Consider the following 17,393-nt stretch of genomic DNA (forward strand, 5'->3'; position numbering starts at 1 on the left):
TCCCATTCACTAACCAGCTGTCAAAATCCTACTGGATATTATTAGTAAATATACAGAAAGATGAGACAGGAAGGCTTGTTTCTATGGAACAAATGGATAGACTACTACTGGCTCTACCAAGACAGTGGCTCACAGAGAAAATCAAGGAACAGGAAATGAGCTCAGCTCTAAGATGTTGTCCTAGTAACTAGTGAGGAAAAGATCAGAAGAGGAAAAACTGCTGAAAGAAACAAGACAGAAGGTGAAGGATGAGATCTGATGCATCTTCTACTGTCTCACCTTCTGAGCACCAGCAAATGCATGGTAGTAACAGGAAACATAAGTCATAATGGCTCTTTCATCAGGTCTGGCACTGTTTACTACATCTGTGTGAAGAGAAGAGGGTTTATTTCTCAGAAATTCTCACAAGGTACTTCCATCAGATTATGGTGATGATGCCACCTCAGTGCTATAAGGATTCAAAATAAATACCACATTATTCAGGTTGCATTTGTTTACTGACATCAGTGCAAAGCTACCTAAGCTTTAGGAATCAGTAAATGGAAAAGATATAACTCCCCCTGAAATGGCAAAACATCTGAAGGTTGAGACTGTGCAGAAGGGTATTGCTACCTTCTGGTTTGTGGAAACTTCTAAGCAGATGGCATGGCTGGCAGATCTACTGGGTTCAGCTTCACTGTCGCTCCAAAGTAACTTCATCTAAATCACTAGAATTATTCCAGAGTTAAACACAGCCACTGACAGTCACAAAATAGGAGTGAGTACAGTGTATATTAGCACAGGGTCCCCATGACTAGCAAGGTATTGACATATATTGGAAACCTGTAGAAATGTGCAGTCCAGAAATACATTTTGTGCTAAGAAAAGCTTGGATAGCAATCTCTGCGCCAGTCCGTCTTTTTAGTTAATAGCATAATAGGAGGAAATGGCCTCAAGTTGCACCAGGGGAGGTTTAGATTGGATATTAGGAAAAATTTTTACACTGAAAGGGTTATTAAGCATTGGAACAGGCTGCCCAGGGAAGTGGTCAAATATCACCATCCCTGGAGGTATTTAAAAGACGGGCAGTGCTTAGAGATATGGTTTAGTGGTGGTTTCTGTCAGAGTTAGGTTGGTGGCTGGACTAGATGATCTGAAACGTCCCTTCCAACCTAGGCAATTCTATGATTCTATAAATCACAGAAGAGTTTGACTTGGCTAGCTGATAGCTTTGTCCCTGTTATGGCAGGAAAGAGTAAAAGTATAGAAAAGGTGCAATCAAAGTTCGGGTACGGGTACATTGGTAAAAATGGACCTTTTCAATACTTAACAGAGAAAGGCAGAAAAGGTGGTTTTACACCAATTATGGCTGAGTGATGAATAACGCTAGTGCAAGCTGCAAAGTTTCCTGCCAGTGTAAGGAGTGGGAAGATACTGGTGTGAAAAGACACACCAATGAGGTAAGATTTTCTAATATTAACAGTGAGATTTCTAAGTTCAGGACCAATGTATTTAGTGATTTTGCATCTACTTCACGTAGTTGTGAAAAAACTTTGCAAAGTTTCCACTGAGAACACAGAGGAAGTAGAGAGAGTGAAAAGCGATGGCGAATACTTAGAGGGTGTTAGAAGCAGCATGATTTCACTTCCCCTTCCCCTGCCAAGAATAGAAAGATAAGGGCTAGAATGTGCAGAAAATCTGGTATTGGCCTAACTTTCCTACCACAGACTTCAAGGGGAGCAGACACAGTGAGTTTGAGTGCTTTGGATAATTCCTGTGTTATCACTGCTGTACTGACAAGCCACCAGAGCAGAGTCTGCATACTTGGAGAAGAATGCTTTGAACTAGTGTAGGCAAATTCCAGTATTTTGGCACCATTTTTTGCCTGGAGTACAAGAGTTTGGTTATCTTGAAGAAATTCACGAAACTTTAATAAATATTTCCTTGTTATGTGTCAACAAATTCTGTCAACTTTTATTGGAGAAACCAAAAATGAAACTATTTGTTAAAACTATCACTGCACATGGTTTATAATTAAAATAAACCCAAAAAAATGCTTCCCTCAATCTAGCTGTGTTTCATAGGAGGCATGTTGTTAGAGGGTTTTGAAAGTTATATACTTCTATTTCTATTCCTGGCCCTCTCTCACTTAAACATTTAAAAAAGTGAACAATCTTTAAGCTGCTAACAGTTTTATTTTCCTTTATTAGATTTAGATTTTAATTTCTTAAAGGCAAGGATTATCTTTTGATCCTGCATTTTACCTCAATTATCACAGTGGGGCAATGTGCTGAGGTTAAGGTCCAAACTATTATAATAAATACAAAAAATAATGAACAATAAGGAATAAAGCAAAAAGTGAGTGACATTATTCAATACATGGGGAATAAAGAAAACATTGTTTGAAAACAAAGCAGGTTCCTCCATTATGATTCATGTGGAAGGAATGTTGAACATTTGCTAGCTACAAAACAAAAGAAGTTTTACTGTCTTCTGCTTGTGAGTAACACAAACTTCAGTAAGCTATAATTCTCACCTTCTGCGTCCAACATCTTAGGGATATCCAAATGCTTTTCAGCAATTTCCATGGCAAGGTTGATATTTCCTATGGGGTCATCCTGCATTAAAGAAGAAAATACAACTAGTTAAATATAGAAGTTTTCCCTTGAAGCAACACTACAGAAGTACACAATAAATTACTCTGTTTTTCCAAACTGTAAACTGGAGTCACAACTATTGTTCTTCAAAAAGCAGAGTATAGGTATATGAACTTTTGGTCTATCTACTGCTATACTTTCAAAAGAAAACATTAATAAGCTAGGACCTAGCTGCCGCTAGGACTCTGCTGCAAATATATTCTGGAGGGGAACATAGATAACATATGCAGTGTACACTCATAATTCTGAGCTAACTCTGAATGAAGTACAGCAGTAAGACATACAGTCAAGGACACTGGTCCAGTAGGCTATACTGGACAGTTAATCAAAAAGTTAATCCTGCATATTTTATACCTACTATACCTTATCATACAGTGATAAGTATTCTACTGAGTTTCCTGTTGGTCAGGTGCGTGCATGAGAAGAAGCAAGCACAGACAGAACAGTTCTTCAAAAGGAGCAAAACTTCCCAGTTTTGACTTGGACAGCGAAATCTGTAAAGCCTCTACAAATCAAATTTTAGAGCTGTGGAAATTCAAGAACTTCTTCTGGTTTTGAGATTTTGATTTTGTTTTTTGAATGAGAGAGAAAGGAAGCAGTGAGCACAGTTCAGGTAAACAGCACACATTTCATGTCTTACACTACAGACCAATATTGCCAACAACTGAAGAGCATGTCAGATTAGGGCTCCTCTTAAGGCAGCCTTCCGGTATCACCTTGGAGTGAAAACACCCTATGTGAAATGGCAGTTCATGCCATTAATGCTATTATTATTTTCACGTATTTACAAACTGCTAAATGATCATAGCCACTATGAACAATGCCAATGTCTACAGAGAGAAGGTGGGGAAACATGGCACAGAAGAGCAAAGTTAGAGATGCTGGAGCTCACTGAAAAAACAGTAACAGGTTTTCTGTAGGGAATTGCGAGGGCTTCCATTTGAATACAAACACTTCCTATAAAGGAATCCAGTCTCAAGCATGCGTCTTTTGTTACTTTGAAATGAACTTAGCAAGATTAATTACTATGGAATCACAGCAATTATTTAAGTTTCACAGAAGTCTGTTCTTCATGCACCTACATATGCCAGGTATCATAAATAGTAAAGCCCGTGACACATCTTTCTATAAACATTGCATGTTCAAGAAAATGTCTTATGAAGAAGAGTTTACATTTTGAAGCCTAACAATTTGGGTATAATAGAATACAGTCTCTAATCATAAATTCTCTCTCTATCATCATTTAGCAGTTTTGTGCATCATTGACATTAAGAGGAACTTAAAATGTAGACAATATTTAAAACCCATGAACTTATTTTTGCTATTACACAAGACACCATGTATAATACAACATTTACTAACTGTGTATACAAAAACTGTTACTGAAATTAAATGGGACAAAAATACCGCAAATCTAAGCGAGACCTATTGACCAGGTTAAAACACTTTGCTTATGGATGAGTGATGAGCACCTCCTATTTGCGTGCTTGGTACTAAGTCCATGAGTAAATTGTGCTCCACTGGTAAAAGATTTGTTTAAAATCACAGCAACTTCTGAAGAGTTGTAGGAGATCTCCATCACCCGTCCTTTTAAACAAAACTACAAGCCACAGTAACTAAAAATCTCTGCTACAGCTAAAGAAATACCTCATCTAACTTGTCATAGTCAAGAAGATCAGGCCTGTGTCTATGGATAAGGGCGCTGAAAGCAAGGCCATTTTTCCAGCTACAAGTTCACACAAAAAACATTGGTGAGAAAAGGAAAGGACAGCATGCAGGAGATAAGAAACCAAGAAACAAGACACCAAGACAGCTGTTAATGTAACGAAAATGAGCAGTCAATCAAACACAGCCAAGTCAGAAAAGCAAGATCTATTTTAGGATTTTTCTGCATGTGCTTTATGTGCCACAGCTCAGCCCCAGTTTGAAACCTGACCTGTTCTTATTTTGGAAACCGCTAAGAGGGAAATAGTAAGGTTGAAGCGGATCTGCTTATGTTCTATTCCCTTTTCTCAGCACTCATATATAGGATGGTTATACTGTGAAGTTTTTAGTACTGTCTACCTCTTTTTCAAAGCACAAACTCAATCAAACCAACTTCTGTTCGTGCCATACCTAAGCACATGTACACAGAGACAGGTAGCTTAGTCATTCCAGGAACCTGTTTATCTGTAGAAATGGTTATATGAAGAATTAGAGAACAAGCTGGTGTTGATGGCTAATATTTCATCCTTTGGTTCAGATCTGCAGTTGTATTAACATCTGCTTAAATTAAAATCTTAAGTGTTTAGGAATAAGTTAATTTAATTTTCATCACTGCAACCTTGGGTTGCAGCATGAATTTAGTATATATATAAAACAGACTAAGATTTTAAAATAATTGCATCTCATTCATTCATCTTTTCCCTCATCAAAAGCTTTCTGATAACAGTCAATTCCACTAGTAAAATCAATTTGTAATGGAAGGGGATGGAATGGAAAATATAGTCTATGATTTACCACTCTCTCTCATCAATGAAAAGTTGCATTCAAAAAATTAAAACCACAATTAAGTTTTCTGCTTTACTGGTGTTTACGGGAGACCTCAAGATGCATTCATTCCAGAGAGCAGAAAGTGGTACATATGTATTGAGAGCTAATGTGAAAAGACAAAATTCCACTTTCTTTCTAAGTTCTATTCTTCAGTAATGGTACCCAGAAATTCTGACATTATTACTTGCCCTCTCCCTCTCAAACCAAAGTAGCTGGTATCTTTTAGAATATGTGCATTTTTCCGGAAGTAGCACACTGTAATAAAGTAATTTTGTAATCCCCCTGAGTACTACCTAAGGAAGTTAGGGTATCAGTTTTGTTTCCACTTGTCTGGAAGTATAGGTAGAAGTATAATTTAAGAATTGGTGAATATTTTCTGTGTAGGACTAGTAACTTATTGCATACTCCTGATTACCAAGGGTAGTGTTTGTTCTAAGGAATTTTAGGATTAATCATCATCTCATTGTTTACTGCTCTGCAATGTGCAGTCATTTACACAACATACAAAACAGGATGGACTGTGTAATACACTCAGTGGTGATTGGAGAATTCCAATGTATTTGATTTAACATCATATTGGGCAGTATAAAAGACTTCTTCAGCTGCCTAGCAACTGAGGACCAGATTCAGCAATTAAATGCTGAATTCATTGCAATAGGAAGGAAAGAAGGACACAGGACGGTCATGGGGACCTTTCCTCCACATCACTCGGTTTTTTTGAGGGAACTGAGAACACCAGTCAGAATTAGTACGCACTCCTCAACTCGTGTTTTAGAAAACATGCTAAGCAAACCAGAAGTCAGCCAAATCACTGCAGGACAGCGTGCTGTACCACCCAGATTGATGACCTTATTTAGCTTGGAGTAGTCAATAAGATCAGGTCGGTGTCTGTGGATAAGTGCACATAATCCAAGGCCATCTTTCCAGCTTCACAACAAAAAAAATAGAACGGAAAAATAATAGTTAATAGATTAATGACATTTTACAGTTTGATCCTTGCTCAAGGCTTAAAATCAAGAAGGAACTCTCCTGTCAAATCCTGACACTTATGTTCTGTCAACACTCATCCCTCTGAGCTTTTCTGTTACTGTATTCTTTCCTGTAGTACGTCTCTTATTCTACAGTCCATAAACACTTAAGGACTCCATAAAACTTTCTAGGCAGTGTACAGTATGTGCAACAGTCCCAGATTTCAATTGCTTAATTTGTGCAGTGTTCCAGGATAGCTCAGAGTACACATTCATCAATGAGAGTGTATAATCTCCTATTACACTTATAGCACGTTTGCAAAAAAACTGAAAGGAGAGCAAACCTGCAATTACTTGTATTTGCTGAGGGAATTGGCTTTTTCTGTGTCAGTTATTTCAGACAATTTTAATGGCACAGCCATGTTGTGCTCATAGAAGTATGAAGTCATAAATCAGCTTTGTTTATTTAAAACACTTCAGACATATGACAGCTTCGATCTGAGCTCTGGCACTTCAGTGTGACATCAGGCCCACTACCTTTCAAGACAAAAATAGGCAATGACCAGAGCTACAAACAACATCTATTTGGAAAGATTATGAGAGATTTCCTTTCAGCTAGAACCAATTATTCTGAAAGATACTTTATGTAAACACTTAATGTAATCACCGGGACTGTGGGTTTGTGGTCTTACCCTGTGCAGTAATTGTGTGATACTAAATGTGTTAAGACTGTTAGAATCCCTATCACTCAGATGGTCTGGGTAGATTCTTCAAACAACAGAACCATCTCCAATAAAAATGTAATACAATTAATCAGAATGTACATACATTGTATAGCATAAGATCATCCAGAAGGTAAAACAATCAAAATGAGCACCAAACTAACAAAAAACTTTTTTCCAAAAAGGTATAGACTAAAATGGTCTGGACAGCCTGTTGTCAAGTAGTTCCGTAAGAGCTGATCAACCTAGACGTGAATCAAGGTATTCCACTCAAGATGTTTTCCCCATACCATGTATCAGACCAGCACATATGTATGTATAAACGCTAAGATTCTCATCATGTAATTTACATCCATATAAAGCTCTACTCAAATATATCTCTCTATATTCAAGGAAAATAACACGTAACAAATTTCAGATCTCTGAAAGGCAATACAGGGACTGCAAATCAAACAAATTCTTTTTATCTGTGGATGAATGTGTGAACTGTATCTTTTCTATCACTACATGTGTTTTAGGTACCGCACATTAAGAATTAATTCAAAACACCACAATAGTGTAACACAGAACTCTTGTTGTAAGTACTATAAAGGGTTTCAGGGAAGGCAAGATCACATGGTTAAATAGTGCAAATGGCAAGTCATGTAGTTTAATGAGGTGGGTCACTGGCAGCGCTACAGGAACTAGCCCAGTGAAATCCCAAAACTAGCAGCCTGCATATGGCCTAGAACTCCCTCTCTAGCCCTTAATGAAAACACAGAACCAAGGCTGGAGCTTCACTAAATTTTTCAACTTCGGTATTGATTCTGATTCTGAATACAACTAAGTTTTAAAGTGCTGCTGTTGTCTACTGAGTGCATTTTTGGCTGCTTATTTATAGTTACGTTACAAAATAATAAAGACTGATTCATCATAATGAGATATTTGCATGCTCAACACATTGGTATTTTTTGCCAAGAACAGTCTATACCTACAGTGGCTTTCATTTGAAAGCAGTCATTTGCCAAGTCACTATGCTGCAGTATTCAGGTATTCCCATATACCAAGGACCTCTAATAAAGTAATATGGTCATTCTGCATTTAGTAGGGATTTTTCTCTTTCAAATAGTAACTATGGAAGCCATGGTAAATAATGCCAAAGGCTAACCAAAATAAGACTCTGAAGATACAGCATAAGAATTTGAAAATAGTCTGGTTAACAGTGGAGTGAAATTCTCCTGTCAAATACATACCTATACAACTGTGGGGAAAATTTGACCTAAAATATTTCAGACTGATTCTGCCCCTTGAAATAATGGAAGTTTACCTAAGATGAAAGTTCTGAATGTTCACATTTCTGTAAGGAGCAGTTTTTCTTTGACACCACAGCAGCAGCCCTTCTTTGGCAGAGGTCTCTGTAAAAGACACCAGGGGAGTTAAAAAAAAAAGGAAAAATTTTAAAAGTGCTCAAGTAATTAATTTATTGTCATCTTAAATGTGGTCAGCCACCTGAAACTAGTTGGCATGAGCCAACATTTAATCCTAAAAAGATACTTATACAAATGGACTAATGGGGCTCCATTAGGACACAGAAGTCAACTCAGCTGGAACAACTCAGACTAGAGTCTTAGCCTGCACAATAATTCTGGGATGTTAGAAGTTTAAGAAATTATATTGGTTGGACAGCAGAATTTATATTTGGAGAAAAATACCCAATACAAATATAATAGAACTAGACATAAAAGATTGTGTTGGTGCCTACATGAAATATGCTTATAGTCTCAGTCCGTTTGCTTATGGGGAGATATTAGCGCTGAAGAAATACCTTCATTATCTGAACCCTGTGGGCATCTGAATGCATAAGTAAAGGATAGAAAAGATCAAATAGAACATTAGGTCCACATTTAGTGTCCCACAAATTACGGGCAGGACAGCATGCAGAGCTTGAATTGACTCTACTTTTGTTAAAAATTGAGATTAGTTTCTAGAATTCTAGACTTTTCACAGCATAGACTTGATCTAAAGAGTAACTACAATGCACTTTTTGGAGTCAGTTAGCAAGTGAAAGTTAAGTAAAAAAATTCTGAAGGAGTGGGGGGAAAAAGTGATAGAAAGAAGAGGGATATAATCAGATATTTGCAAAGAATGTGAGAAATGGACAGAACTAAAAAATTATCTTGGAAATAGGAGCACCATACAGGGTACAACATAGTTTCAGGCCACTGAAGCTCAGAAATACAGGCGTGTTTCTATCTCTAGAACTGAGAGAAATGCCCAGAACTTCTGCATTTAGAATGCTGCCTCAAGGTCTCTCTCAGGATAAGCAGAGTAATTACTTTTTCCCTCCAGAAATTGATTTTGTCATCAGGTAGGGAACTTGCAGTACCATTTTCTGTGAAAAAATAATTCATTTTTAAAATACTAATCTCACTTGTGCATAATTCATATAAAAATGTCTTTAAACAAATTTCCTAATTATTTAACATAGTTGCATTACTATTACCTTCCACTGAAATGTCCTGAATAGCAAAGCGAAGGATGATAGTCCAGATCATACCCAGCGTCATTTTCACATTGCCGTCAACAATTTCTAAGGTGAAAAAAGAGATAGAAGTAATATTTAGACTGTGTTTACTGTTTTCTCTTATTTTAATCATATAGAATCATAGAATTGCCTAGGTTGCAAGGGATCTTTCAGATCATCTAGTCCAACCATTAGCCTAACACTGCCAAAGCCACCACTAAACCATGTCTCTAAGCACCACATCTATCTGTCTTTTAATTACCTCCAGGGATGGTGATTCGACCACTTGCCTGGGCAGCCTGTTCCAATGCTGGATAATGCTTTCAATGAAAAAGTTTTTCCTAAAATCCATCCTAAACCTCTGCTGGCACAACTTCAGGCCATTTCCTCTTACCCCATCACTTGTTACTTGGGAGAAGAAACTGACCCTCACCTCACTACAACCTCCTTTCAGGTAGTTGTAGAGAGCAATAAGGTCTCCCCTCAGCCTCCTTTTCTCCAGGCTGAACAACCCCAGCTCCCTCAGCCCCTCCTCATGAGACTTGTGCTCCAGACCCCTCACCAGCTTTGTTGCCCTTCTCTGGACATGCTCCAGAGCTTCAATGTCTTTCTTGTAGTGAGGCCCAAAACTGAATACAGTTTTATATATATTAATATATCATAGAATATATTAATAAAATATTGAAAAGAAATAAAAATAAACCAATAATAAAATAATAATATAGTTATGGAATTAATATATTACACAATATCTTTCTATAAAAAAATCTATTCTATTTAATAAATTCATTATATTTCTACCATAATTCTTTATCTACACAGAGTTCATCTGGGTTCATTTTTCAACAAACTCATGCTTGTGCTACCCTGGCAGTAGGACTGAAGATTACTGAGGTTAAGGTCACTTCAGCCCTTCCATGCTAAAAGGCTTCTCTCCAGGTAGTTGTAACTGTCTGAAATCTTTACCTTTTAGGCTGACTTTTTTAGAGAGAGCCTGAGGGGAAATACTTCTTTAAAGTTTGAACAATATCAGCCTTCCTTTTTCAAATACAAAGGAACTGAAAAAAATATGGTCTTACCCCAAATTTTAAGAAACTACAGGACATTAACAACACGATTTTTTAATAAAATGGTACTCAGAAATCCTCTTATACTATTTAGGCCTTATTGAGAATTTTATCTATAGTGCCAGCACAGACTAGATATGAAGAACAGCTCAAGAGACACAGCACCTCCTGAGACTGCTACATAGCTTCAGTTCAGAAATGTGGCTACAAGGTTCTTAAGTCTTACAGCTCCGACGCTTATGCATATTTATATATCTTTAATATAAAATGGGATTTTTTTACTGCTGGGATTTCAATTTGTTTCAAGACTGCTTGAATCTACCTACAACATGGAGCACTAAGAAGATACTTTCTCCAACCCTTCTCACATAGACATGGGAGCTCCTTCCACAAGCCAAGTCAGAATCCAGTGTTCCTACATTGTAATAAGAACAGTGATACCGCTTAAATTTCTCAACACCAAAAAATGTACTGGCAGACCACTTAATTGTGGTGATAATGTTAAACCAATCTGAAAAATATGATGAGAGACTCAGAAGAACATCATGATACTATAAGGAGGGTCCAGCACTGGAAGGGGAGGAGGTGGGACAATGAGAGAGGGGAACTGCAGACCGCCTTTCCAGTCACCTCACACCAAAAGAGCAGTGGAGCGGGGAAGGCACCAGCTGCTGCCCTACTTGAAAGTCACATCCAGCCTTCCTCAAAAAGGGGAGCAGCTGTGGCTGCCTGGGGGCCCACTGGTGTTCTGGGAAAGGAGCAGGAGGAACTTGCAGCAGGAGGAATTTCCTCAATTTAACATCAAATGCCAATAGAGGTGCCAGCAGAAAATGCAGTCGCTCTACTACTTAGAAGTTGCCTGAATCCAGGGGAAACTTTTACAGAACAAAGCAGCTGCTAGCTCCGAGACTTGAGATACATGTTAAATTGCAGTAGGATGTGACACAAGCTGTCATTTGAACCTATGGAATTAACAAATGTGGTAGGAAATATGTCACCCATCACTACTCTATACTTACTTTGCTAGTGTGACAATCCAAGTTTATATATGAATGGCTATTTTTCTGATTTTCCCTTTGGGTTTTACAGTAACTTTCCAGAATTCTTACCTCATTTTGCCTGTCTTCCATGCATTATTGCTATCTTATTGGCCCTGAAAGACTTCAAGCCTCTTCAAATCTGAAAACTAAACTCTTTCAGGCAAAAAAGACCAAATGGCAATTAGAGCACATAGCTACTTCTCTCTCCTCTCTCCTCCTCAGTCAAATGTTTCATTGTATTTTGATCAGATGTCTGATATGTATATACAGTAAAGAAGAATTTCTTCAAATGTAAAATAAATTAATTTAAATACTCAGGAGGCATTGCAGATTGTCAGGCAATCAAATAATGGATTTGCATAATCACTACATCATTGCTTTGATTTACATATCTGTATGTACACACAGACAGAATGAAAGAGCAAGAGAGGGAATTTTCTGTGTTGTGCCTCAGGAGAATTTTCAAGCGATTTGCCAGCTTTGGTGTCTCATTATCTACTGCTAGCATAAAACACAAAAAAGTCACGTATAAAAGACAAGAAAAAATATCTAAACAGACAGAAAACAAAGTTGCTAAATGTTGAAAAGTATCCGTGATGAAAAAATTATTCATTCCTATCATATTTCTCTACAGGTCAATACAAGAATTCATTATTTTCTTCACACTGCCTGTTTGTTCTGGGAGGAATATGGTTCCTTCACCTCACATATGCAAAGCTACAGCTTTCTGGGGAAAAAGGTCTTGGTTACCTATGAGGACAGGAAAGGAGAGAAGGGAAAGGGATGGGGAAACAATAAAAACTGCCCAGGGAAAAAGCTAAGCAAAGCAGCGTGGCAAATTCTCAAAAGTTTTAGTTTGTTTTTTTTTATTCTGCTTTGGCTTTATTTATTTTTTTTACTCTAGCCTTCTTGTAGTAGATTCACAGATCATTTGGTCTTTAATATTTTTCCTGCTCCCCAGAAAAGCAATACAGAAGTGTTTCCTATTAACAGGATACTTATCTTTTGTGGTTCTACATATCTCAGTTCATTTCATTCAGGATCCAATTACCTTGTAAATGGAGTTATTGCACTTCTTTAAAACTTAAGGGAAAACTAACTCCTGGACAGTGAATGGCTCATAAATTCTACTTTCACAGCTTTTGCTTTAGTTTCTTGACTCTCTAGTCTCATTTCATCACTAACAGACAGAAAGACTCTTCCACAGAGTAGCTAAATTTGGCTTCTGCTCAGCATCACAGTTAAACGTGATCACCTCTCTCTTTCCACTCCACAGATAGCCCAAGAAAGTCAGCCTCAGAACAGTAGTGATGGCTTTAAAGAATATCCCTGGCCCCTTAAAAATATTAAATTGAACTTTGTACTGATGTCCCACAGGAATCGCGGTTTAATCTTTATTTTAAATGCCAGTTGGTCCCCTTGGGCCTACATGCTTTTCATCACTCAGCATGTCAGATAATAGAACATGATCCTCAGCAGATTTAGATACAAAACTTTAATGCTTTGGAAATTAAAAAGTATTCCAAGCATCCATGTAACTCAGAGAATGCCAAAACAGATGGGTGCAGACAAGCACATATGCCCTGTGCTCATACATAGAGGCAGTGAGTTAAGGGATTAAGGACTTTGACAACAATACAAATTTAAGGAGCCTGTGCTCTGCCTCCTTGCTGGCATTCATTCCATCTCATACTATAATGACTGCCCAGCCAACAATACTGAAAAATGCAAGAAAAGGAAAGAAAAAAAAGAGGTGAAGTGTGTTTTAAAACCAGATCAGATTGCTGATCCAGTCTTCTGCATAGCTACAGAAACAGTTGTCAGCCCAAGTGATAGGGCAGGGCTGTGAAGTGTGGGAGCAAGTATGCAGGACAAGGGGGCACGGGGACTATCTAAACACGTACTGGTGCCAGAGGTCCCACACTGTGAAACTATACCCAGTCAGATGTGATACTGCATTGCTGCATCAGCACGGCACTGTGCCTTAGATAACAAATTTAGTAGAGGGGATGTGGTAAACTCAACAGGGCTCTAAGCAGGTCTGGGCTAGAGCTGGCTTTGTGTTCAGCCTGTTTAGAGTAGGAGTGGAAGGCACACAAATCTATCTGCTCCTGCCCACATGGATGTAATCTAATGTGTGTTAGCAGCCATGCTTGACATAGTGCAATGTCTTACAATGACAGGTTCCTCTCTGCATCTAAGCTATGACGGTAGCAGTGGATTTTTCTCCCATGCTTCCACCCAAGAATTTAAAACCTTTTTTTTTAATGCTAATGAATGAATTTTTGCTTCTAATCCCTCCATTTTACAGATCAAGAATTACAGAAGCGGGCAATAAAAGCCTGCAACACAGCCAAGAACATCACCTTAATCTCCTGGTTTACTGACCATGGCCTGCTGTTACATGCAGGAAGAAATATTGAGTGCACGGACAGACACCACCTTGCAGCAACTGGCTGAGAAGCTGGAAGAGGCCTCTTGTTCCTGCCTCCCTCCCAGAGGGAATTACCTATTACTACAGAGCATTTAAGCTCATGCCAGTTGCTGCCAAGGAGAACAGCAGGGTTAGCTTAAACGGTTTTAATGACTGATCTGAGCTATCCCAGATGCTTTGCATTCAAGTGATATAGAAAGTGCTCAAGCGCTGCTCCCTAGTCTGAGCACTCTGGCAGTAATAAGTAGCAATAAGCAGGGCACAATGAGGGAGACAAAAGTGCAGAGGGCTGTCCTGCCCCTTTCAGGGCAGATATGAGCTGATGTATCTCGGTTTAAATATTCTAGCCTTGCTTGAAGAACGTAGGTGTGAAAACATTAGTACATTGTGCAAACCGTGATCAGAGAGAACAACCACTCTATCCCACAAGATACTGCTGTTGCTACACTCTTGTTTTCGGTCAGGAAGCCTCGGAGTCCCAGCATGACATGACAGAAACTATCACCCATTTGCTCCACACTGTACTCGCAGTATTTCTGCACCAGCTACCAAACAGGCTTCCATATTCTTAATTTTCGTTTCCACACATAAATTGTCTCTTCAGTACCCTCTGCTGTCTGTTCAATGTCTTTTCACTCTCAGAATAACAACTGCAGAGGTTTAGGGTAGTGGCATATTTTTCCATCCCACTTCATTTAATTGAGCAAAGGGCCCAGCTGCCCCTGACTGCCTGTAAAACTGGTGGAGTGAGCCAGGCACCTCTGAAATGCAGTAGAGCTCTTCTGAGATCTGAAATGCCTTTCAGAATTGCCTATTTCTCCCCACTGATGACATATTCCCCAATAAAGGTCTCTGTTATGCACCTAAAGAAAGATGGTATGGATTTGGACTCAGATGGCCCACCCAGTTCATTCTCAAATGAATAAAGGGTGAGTTCAAACAAATGCTCTGCCCAGAGAACACCCATTTCTTGGGATTCTGGACTTCTAGACCTAGAAACTTGTCATATTTGGTGAATGATACTTGAGGAACCAAGCGGGCTAGGTAAAGCCATTGTGGAATCAATGAATGCTGATAGATCTCTCCATTACTTCTACAGCTTACAGGAAGCTCCTTGAGATCAAGGTTTGGAAGCCAGAATAAAGACATATATAAGCCTGGAGAAATCAGAAATCAGGAAGGGAAGGCTCATAATGAATCTAAAAATGCCTAGCAATGTGAATACAATATACTTAGTGCTTCTTTCGCACCATGATACCGAGGTTACAGCCAGAGTTTTGGTCTAAGGACGTGTTAGAGGCTGCCCCCAGACTTGACAGCACATTATTGAGGCTATGGAATTGAAAGTAGTTGGATGTCATGCTAGCCATATCACTCCTTTGTATGGTAAATTAAGCAAATATCTCCATGGGTGCAGCAAGTTCTAGACAGATCTTGGTCCTTTTTAAACAATTAATTGAATCTCATAGCAGGCACAGGTTTACTTGCAGTGAGAGCCTGCCTTCTTTTGCTCAGAGTTTACATCTATCAGCATTTAGCTAGCCAACTGCACGTTTTTATTTAACTACCTGAACAACAGAACAATAACAAAGTAATAACTTTAGTAAATAACACCTCACCCCACTTTCTTCATATGTTCAGTCTCTCCCCAGCTATCATAAGTTCTTTTGATCACTCCCTTAACTCTACATCTGACTTTCAGAAACACAGCTGGCATCCACAGTCAGTCTCATAATAAAATGGGAATAGGTCCCAGCCACCTGGGTAGTGATGTCAGCCTCTGTCTTGTCTGAATAATATCTCCTAAAGATAAAAAAGATCCCATATCGGATAAAGCACTCGCTAGAATCCAACCTGACTTCTAAAGGAGCTCCTTATTTTTAATAACGTATAGGGAAAACATAATGCTCTGAAAGAAGAAATCATTATTCAAACACACACTGAACCACAGAAAATTCAATTTAACTTTGGAGATAAACTAATCTTAGAGCCCATTTATACCCCTGTCCCTCTCCAGGTGTTCACAAATTTCCACCTCTCATCCTTTCACAGATATAGGTCAGCAATCAAGGGATTTTTGAGGCACCCATATATAGAGAAAAGCCCGCATAATTTGGCCAAGGGTCTCTGTCAGACTTCTTTGCAATATGAATGCTTAGGATCTAAGTAAGATGCATTGTCAAGCTCTGTCACATACCTTCTGCACCAATTGACACAAGTTTCACTCCTTTGCTGGCGATATAATCCAGAGCTTTGTTGACATTAGCAATTTTATGGAAGCGCATCTTTCCTCTGTCTGGTTTCGGTAGTCTTTCCCCTGCAAAACAATAAATTTAATGTGTTTATTGTTACATACACCTGGCTACAGCCACCCAAGTGATTAGAATTCAAGAGTGAATGTGCCCTGAACATTGTCTAAAATTTAGCAGTTATTTTAACAGGTATTTTTCTGAAAGAATGTCAAATGTCTTTGAACAAAACCCTGAAGAGAATATTCAAATGTTGAAACATCTGACTTAGATCTGTCTGATATAGCAGTAAAATCAGAGTAAAATTCTTGTGTTTGCCCTTAACATCTGGAAGATATGTGAGTGCTTCCTGCTACTCCTGGTTCATTCCTACTGTCCGTGTTAGAGTAGCTGAATATTAAGAAGGCAGGATGTTCTCAGAGCTCATCACCCTTACCTACCTGGTTGTAAAGAGAGGCTGGACTCTGTCTAGCAGATTAGCCATGGCACCCTTCCACACCTGACCAAGAACAATAGCTTTTAACAACCTCATCCAGTACAGCAGAGCAGCTAATTTCAGGGCATAGGCTGATGTGTTTGAATGAATTTATCTTTTCAAGGGATCACAAAGAAGAATAATTTCTGAAAATGTGACTTTCCATTTCATGAACAGTGATCACTTGAAGATCTTATTTCCCCACTGCAATCTCCAGCAAAAACATAAACTGTCCTTTCCATAAAGATGTCTTAAAGATCTTCTTGCCCTTTTTCACCTTTATTGTGTCTCTGTAACTTGACCTATTCCCTTCCAATTCAGGGGCAATCTGAATGTACCTTGGGGATTGCCCCTCTGAGTAACACATAAAACGGGTGACATAGTGAGTTTATATTAGTTAGTCAAAAGGCGTTCTTGGATGCTCCGCCCTTCTGAAAAATGAGACCTTTTACTTGTGACTAAATATTGACCTAGTTTACTTCAGGCACTCACTTTTGAAAGCATTGGTACATCCAATGAAGTCATTAAAAGCAAAGCAAAACTTCTGTACTAGAAGTGGAATAAAATGAATTTGTAACCTAAAGGTAAAGGCTTTTTAATTGTTAGGGGCTAAGATGCTAAGACCAGGTCCTCAATGTCTGTGGTTTGTTCAACACCACTGGGATGTCAGTGATACCCTGATACACTGTGATATTCTGGAAGACAAGCACAAAACACAAGATTTTGCAGATAAGGAAAAAGCAGAGGTTTTTCTCCTCCCTTTTGTT

The 17,393-nt window shown here is 38.6% G+C and overlaps 1 protein-coding gene across 1 annotated transcript in view; it reads right to left on the minus strand.

Moving 5' to 3' along the window:
* ACTN2 (actinin alpha 2) overlaps positions 1-17,393 on the minus strand; it is a 70,226-nt gene that overhangs the window by 27,456 nt on the left and 25,377 nt on the right. The window contains exons 3-7 of the mRNA XM_063328963.1: positions 16,100-16,219; positions 9,341-9,427; positions 8,165-8,252; positions 6,017-6,095; positions 2,516-2,597 (exon numbers count right to left, since the gene is read on the minus strand). Of these exons, the coding sequence (XP_063185033.1) occupies positions 2,516-2,597; positions 6,017-6,095; positions 8,165-8,252; positions 9,341-9,427; positions 16,100-16,219 (456 nt within the window). The remainder of the gene's footprint in view (positions 1-2,515; positions 2,598-6,016; positions 6,096-8,164; positions 8,253-9,340; positions 9,428-16,099; positions 16,220-17,393) is intronic.

The sequence above is a fragment of the Chroicocephalus ridibundus genome, chromosome 3 (genome assembly GCF_963924245.1).
Source record: "Chroicocephalus ridibundus chromosome 3, bChrRid1.1, whole genome shotgun sequence".
Taxonomy (NCBI): domain Eukaryota; kingdom Metazoa; phylum Chordata; class Aves; order Charadriiformes; family Laridae; genus Chroicocephalus; species Chroicocephalus ridibundus.